We start from the raw sequence: 7500 nt of genomic DNA on the forward strand, positions 1-7500 counted from the left end.
TAACAGGGGAGGTTAGCATTTTATATCATACCCCCAAGACATGCTAACCTCTCACCATCACAATAACAGGGGAGGTTAGCATTTTATATCATACCCCCAAGACATGCTAACCTCTCACCATTACAATAACAGTGGAGGTTAGCATTTTATATCATACCCCCAAGACATGCTAACCTCTCACCATTACAATAACAGGGGAGGTTAGCATTTTTTGGGGGGGTATGATATTTGTTGCTCTGTAACTGTCCCTTGAGGTGACTACACCCAGAGATAACAGTTGAATCCCAAATTGCACCCTATTCCCTATATAGTGCACTACTTTTGACCAGAGTCTGTACACTTTCTTGAAAATTGGGTGCCATTTTGGACGCGCGCCCACGTACTGAGGAAGATGTTGTTGTCTCTGTTTCAGACACACTCCAACCAGACAACGTTAACCAAGTCCATCTCCCTGCCTCGCAGTGCCTACTGGCATCACATAATGCGCCAGAACAGTGTTGGAGACATCTACAGCTACCAAGGTACGCACAAGCTAGTCAAATCAAATGTATTTATGAAGCCCTTCTTACATCAGCTGATGTCCCAAAGTGCTGTACAGAAACCCTGCCTAAAACCCCAAACAGCAAGCAGTGCAGATGTAGAAGCACGGTGGCTAGGAAAAACCTAGGAAGAAACCTAGAGAGGAACCAGGCTGTGAGGGGTGGCCTGTCCTCTTCTGGCTGTGCCGGGTGGAGATTATAACAGAAAATGGCCAAGATGTTCAAATGTTGATAGATGACCAGCAGGGTCAAATAATAATAATCACAGTGGTTGTAGAGGGTGCAACAGGTCAGCACCTCAGGAGTAAATGTCAGTTGGCTTTTCATAGCCGATCATTGAGAGTATCTCTACCGCTCCTGCTGTCTCTAGAGAGTTGAAAACAGCAGGTCTGGATCAGTTAGCACGTCCAGTGAACAGGTCAGGGTTCCATAGCCGCAGGCAGAATAGTTGAAACTGGAGCAGCAGCACTTCCAGGTGGACTGGGGACAGCAAGTAGTCATCGGGCCAGGTAGTCCTGAGGCATGGTCCTATGGCTCAGGTCCTCAGAGAGAAAGAGACAGAGAGAGAGAGAGAAAAAGAGAGAGAGAGAATTAGGGAGAGCATACTTAAGTCACACAGGACACCGGATAAGACAGGAGAAATACTTCAGATATAACAGACTGACCCTAGCCCCCCGACACATAAAATATTGCAGCATAAATACTGGAGGCTGAGACAGGAGGGGTCTGGAGACGCTGTGGCCCCTTCCAACGATAGCCCCGGACAGGGCCAAACAGCCAGGATAAAACCCCACCCACTTTGCCAAAGCACAGCCCCCACACCACTAGAGGGATATCTTCAATCACCAACTTACTATCCTGAGACAAGGCCGAGTATAGCCCACGACACAAACCCAAGAGGGGGCGCCAACCTGGACAGGAAGATCATGTCAGTGACTCAAGCCACTCAAGTGACACACCCCTCCAAGGGACGGCATGGAAGAGCACCAGTAAGCCAGTGACTCGGCCCCTGTAATAGGGTTAGAGGCAGAGAATCCCAGTGGAAAGAGGGGAACCGGCCAGGCAGAGACAGCAAGGGCGGTTCATTGCTCCAGAGCCTTTCTGTTCACCTTCCCACTCCTGGGCCAGACTACACTCAATCATAGGACCTACTGAAGAGATGAGTCTTCAGTAAAGACTTAAAGGTTGAGACCGAGTCTGCGTGTCTCACATGAATAGGCAGACCGTTCCATAAAAATGGAGCTCTATAGGAGAAAGCCCTGCCTCCAGCTGTTTGCTTAGAAATTCTAGGGACAGTAAGGAGGCCTGCGTCTTGTGACCGTAGCGTATGTGTAGGTATGTACGGCAGGATCTTATTTGGAAGATAGGTAGGAGCAAGCCCATGTAATGCTTTGTAGCTTAGCAGTAAAAGCTTGATTTCAGGCCTAGCCTTAACAAAAAAACAGTGTAGAGAGGCTAGCACTGATAAAATGTTTTGGTTCTAGTCAAGATTCTAGCAGCCGTGTTTAGCACTAACTGAAGTTTATTACCAAGGTACGTAAAAACTACCAAAGTAAGTACAAGCTACCTAGGTACACACAAGCTACCAAGGGACTCACAGCAGAGCTCAGCTAGACAGCTCAACAGAAAATATTATGTGAAAACGCATGTACACACACGCATATCTACACATGCATATCTACACACGCATATCTACACACGCATATCTACACACGCATATCTACACATGCATATCTACACACGCATATCTACACACGCATATCTACACACGCATATCTACACACGCATATCTACACACGCATATCTACACATGCATATCTACACACGCATATCTACACACGCATATCTACACACGCATATCTACACATGCATATCTACACACGCATATCTACACACGCATATCTACACACGCATATCTACACATGCATATCTACACATGCATATCTACACATGCATATCTACACACGCATATCTACACACGCATATCTACACACGCATATCTACACACGCATATCTACACACGCATATCTACACACGCATATCTACACACGCATATCTACACACGCATATCTACACACGCATATCTACACACGCATATCTACACATGCATATCTACACGCGCATAATTACACACACATATCTACACATGCATATCTACACACGCATATCTACACATGCATATCTACACGCGCATAATTACACACACATATCTACACATGCATAATTACACACGCATATCTACACATGCATATCTACACGCGCATAATTACACACGCATATCTACACACGCATATCTACACACGCATATCTACACATGCATATCTACACGCGCATAATTACACACACATATCTACACATGCATAATTACACACGCATATCTACACATGCATATCTACACGCGCATAATTACACACGCATATCTACACACGCATATCTACACACGCATATCTACACACGCATATCTACACACGCATATCTACACACGCATATCTACACATGCATATCTACGCATATCTACACGCGCATAATTACACACACATATCTACACATGCATATCTACGCATATCCACACACGCATAATTACACACGCATATCTACACATGCATATCTACACATGCATATCTACGCATATCTACACACGCATAATTACACACGCATATCTACACATGCATATCTACGCATATCTACACACGCGTAATTACACACGCATATCTACACATGCATATCTACGCATATCTACACACGCATATCAACACAAACATATCTACACAAACATACGTACACATACAAGCAAACACACAATGTTTCAGTAGAGTATTGGCACATTTGGACCAGAATCCCTGGGTCTCACTTTGCAGTTGATAAATCTATAATGTGATAAAATCAAATCAAATCAAATTTTATTTGTCACATACACATGGTTAGCAGATGTTAATGCGAGTGTAGCGAAATGCTTGTGCTTCTAGTTCCGACAATGCAGTAATAACAAGTAATCTAACTAACTAACTAACTAACAATTAAAAAACCAAAAAACTGCATAGTTTCCTAGGAACGCGAAGCGAGGCGGCCATCTCTGTCGGCGCCGGAAGCAGTGAAATAACCGTATTGTAATGGATAACGAGGTGAGATAATGTGAGATGGAATGAATGGAACACACCAGCCCCTTGGTGTTTCAGTGGGCCCATAATGATCATATAATATAGTAAGCCAATGATAACCATTTAATGACATGATTATGACTATATTAATACTGTAGGTTAAAGGAAAGATTCACCCATTTTGAATTTTTTATAGTTTTTTGTTTTGTGTGTATCTCTGAGTGATATTCTATCGATTCCCCCCGGGTATAATGCTCTACCCAGTAGACTGTCGACCAATTGCGTTCACTTTGTCTTGCTGTGTCACGCGGTTGCGAAAGCTAGTCGTCACGCAATCCTTTCTCAAAGTCAGTGTAAATGTCAAGACACGTGCCTAATGTCACGATTCCAAAGCTGTACGATATTACAGATAGCAAGTGGGTTGTCTCATGACTCGGGAAAAATGTGTAATGTTCTAGTTCTTGTTGACGAAATTTGTGCTAATGTTTTTTTTTTAGGTAGCACCCAATATACTCCAATTCAGTCCTTGAAGGAGAGTGCTGCTTGTCCCAGAATCACCCAGAATGCACTGTGTTGCCCACTGACCTAGCATGGGCAAGGTTTACCATCTCCTGAAAAGTATAGGAGTAAAATTGCGAATGTCAGACTCCACTCTGTGAGGCACAGTGATCTTCATATGGTGGCAATCAGACGACATTCATTTACTCAATAAATGTTCCTTTTGTTCGATGAAGTCTCTTTATATCCAAAAACCTCTGTTTTGTTAGCGCGTTTTCTTCAGTTAGCCACAGGCTCAAACGCAGTCTAAACAATCAGACAAAAAAATCCTAATTGTATCCGTGAAGTTCATAGAAACATGTCAAACAATGTTTTTATTCAATCCTCAGGTTGTTTTTTAGTCTATATGATCTATAATATTTCAACCGGACAATAACGTTGTCAATATAAAAGGTAAACAAGAAATGCACATGCGCCTGAAAAAAATCTGCGTCACATTAGGGTCCACTCATTCAGACTGGTCTTACTCCCTCATTTATAAGAATACAAGCCTGAAACGATTTATAAAGACTGTTGACATCTAGTGGAAGGCATAGGAACTGCAAGTGGAGTCCTAAGTCAATGGATACTGTAATGGCATTGAATAGAAAACTACAAAAACAAAAACTACTTCCTGAATGGATTTTTCTCAGGTTTTCGCCTGCTAAATCAGTTCTGTTATACTCACAGACACTATTTTAACAGTTTTTGGAAACTTCAGAGTGTTTTCTATCCAAATCTACCAGTTATATACATATTATATCTACTGGGCCCGAGTAGCAGGACATTTAATTTGAGCATGCTTTTCATCCAAAATTCCGAATGCTGCCCCCTACCCTAGAGAGGTTAATATCTGTGCCTGACGGAACTGTTTGCTTTTGTTTTTTGTATTCGTTAATTTTGTTTGAGTGATTCTTGACAATAAAGATCATGAACACTTTCCATGCTGCGCTTTGGTCCACTCTTCCTTACGACGACGAGTGTTACAATGTCCTGGGAAATGTTCTTGTTACTTACAACCTCATGCTAATCGCATTAGCCTACGTTAGCTCAACCGTCCCGTGGAAAGGACACCGATCCCAAAGAAGTTTGAATATGAAGCCAAAATGAAACATTTATTCACCAAAAATATTATTCTCACATATTAGTGTTATTTAACACTGTAAATTAAAGGTTTTGGGTGGATTTTTCCTTTAACTGAGTATGTGCTGATCTGGGTGTGAGTGGACGTGAGAGAACCTGTGGACCAGACTAGCCCCCTGTGGACCAGACTAATCCCATGTGGACCAGACTAATCCCCTGTGGACCAGACTAATCCCCTGTGGACCAGACTAATCCCCTGTGGACCAGACTAATCCCCTGTGGACCAGACTATTCCCATGTGGACCAGACTAATCCCCTGTGGACCAGACTAATCCCCTGTGGACCAGATTAATCCCCTGTGGACCAGACTAATCCCCTGTGGACCAGACTAATCCCCTGTGGACCAGACTAGCCCCCTGTGGACCAGACTAATCCCCTGTGGACCAGACTAATCCCCTGTGGACCAGACTAGCCCCCTGTGGACCAGACTAGTCCCCTGTGGACCAGACTAGTCCCCTGTGGACCAGACTAATCCCCTGTGGACCAGACTATTCCCCTGTGGACCAGACTAGCCCTCCGTGGACCAGACTAACCCTCTGTGGACCAGACTAGCCCCCTGTGGACCAGACTAATCCCCTGTGGACCAGACTATTCCCATGTGGACCAGACTAGCCCCCTGTGGACCAGACTAATCCCCTGTGGACCAGACTAGCCCTCCGTGGACCAGACTAGCCCTCCGTGGACCAGACTAACCCTCTGTGGGCCAGACTAGACCCCTGACTAGGTGAATCCAGTTGAAAGCTATGAAGGGGAGGAGACAGGTTAAAGAAGGATGTTTAAGCCTTGAGACAATTGAGACATGGATTGTGTGTGTGTGCCATTCAGAGGGTGAATGGGAAAGACCAAATATTTAAGTGCCTTTTAACGGGGCATGGTAGTAGGTGCCAGGCACACTGGTTTGTGTCAAGAACTGCAACGCTGCTGGGTTTTGTCATGCTCAACATTTTCCTGTGTGTATCAAGAATGGTCCACCACTCAAAGGATATCCAGTCAACTTGACACAGCTGTGGAAAGCATTGGAGTCAACATGGGCTAGCATCCCTGTAGAACTCTTTCGACACCTTGCAGAGTCCAGGCCCCAACTAATTGAGGGGGGAGGGGGGGAGGTGGGGAGGGGGGTGCAACTCAATATTATGAAGTTTTGTACACTCAGTTTTGTACACTCATAATAACAGTACAGTTACTATATTAATACTGAATATGGTCTGATTTGGGTGTGAGTGGAAAGTGTTGGACTAGCCCCCGGTGTGTCACTGTGCCGTGATCATTTTGCAATCAGCATGTTCAATTGGCTGAGTCATGGTGGGGTTGCGGTAAATACCCACAAGCACCCTGGAATAATGACGGATCACTGCTTCTTGTCCCATCCAGCTCTGTTGCTTCGCAATATGTTTATTTATTTATTTTTCCTCTCTCATTCAGTTAATCAGAGAACCAGAAGTCAATTAGTTGCTTTATTTGTTTATTTGTGTGTGTGAAGGTTTCTGTTTCGAGTAGACTTTGTCACTAGGGGGGGAAATGTTAGAAACTTCATGAATAGTTTGGTTTGCTTGGAAATGAAATGAAATGGGTACAGGTAAGGTAGCAGGGGTAACTGTATGAATAGAATCCATACACTTATTTGAGCCCTTTCAGTAAAGCTTAGCTACACACGGCATTAATGCACCTTTACAGGTAAGTCCAGGTTTGAGTGTTCACATCAAAAGTGACAGGTTGACACTACTGTATAATATAATGAAGAACACAAAGTGGCATGTCTAATATTTTGAGATGGTACATTTCGCTCAATATTCCATGTTTTGGTGACATGTGCAAAGCATATATGATAGCTCAAAACCATGTTTCATCTTCAAGTTAAAGCTTTTATTATTTTAGTTTTCTCTGATAAACTTGAAACTTTAATCAGTAAATATATAGAAAACAACTTCCCCCTTAGTCAAAGAAGATCGCAAATAGAGTTCCTCTCTACGTAAAAGACTTAGCAATAACCATGAGACAGAATGACTGGCTATTGACATCCTCACGGACGCTCCAGCATTCTTTTTAAAAGTATGCAGATTTTGCAAGAGGATAATGGTGCTCTGTGTTTTCCACTGAGAGATTGTTTTAGCATAGAAAAAATATGTGCACTTTAAAGTTTTAAAGGCAACAACAGACGCCCCATCGACTGTCTGAAAAGCCTC

General features: G+C 43.4%; 1 protein-coding gene across 1 annotated transcript in view; it reads left to right on the plus strand.

Moving 5' to 3' along the window:
- LOC110490900 (docking protein 6-like) overlaps window positions 1-7500 on the plus strand; it is a 131338-nt gene that overhangs the window by 108211 nt on the left and 15627 nt on the right. The window contains exon 7 of the mRNA XM_036945723.2: window positions 413-521. Within this exon, the coding sequence (XP_036801618.1) occupies window positions 413-521 (109 nt within the window). The remainder of the gene's footprint in view (window positions 1-412; window positions 522-7500) is intronic.

The sequence above is a fragment of the Oncorhynchus mykiss genome, chromosome 15, assembly GCF_057628025.1.
Source record: "Oncorhynchus mykiss isolate SJ-2025 chromosome 15, ASM5762802v1, whole genome shotgun sequence".
In the NCBI taxonomy this organism is placed as follows: Eukaryota; Metazoa; Chordata; class Actinopteri; order Salmoniformes; family Salmonidae; genus Oncorhynchus; species Oncorhynchus mykiss.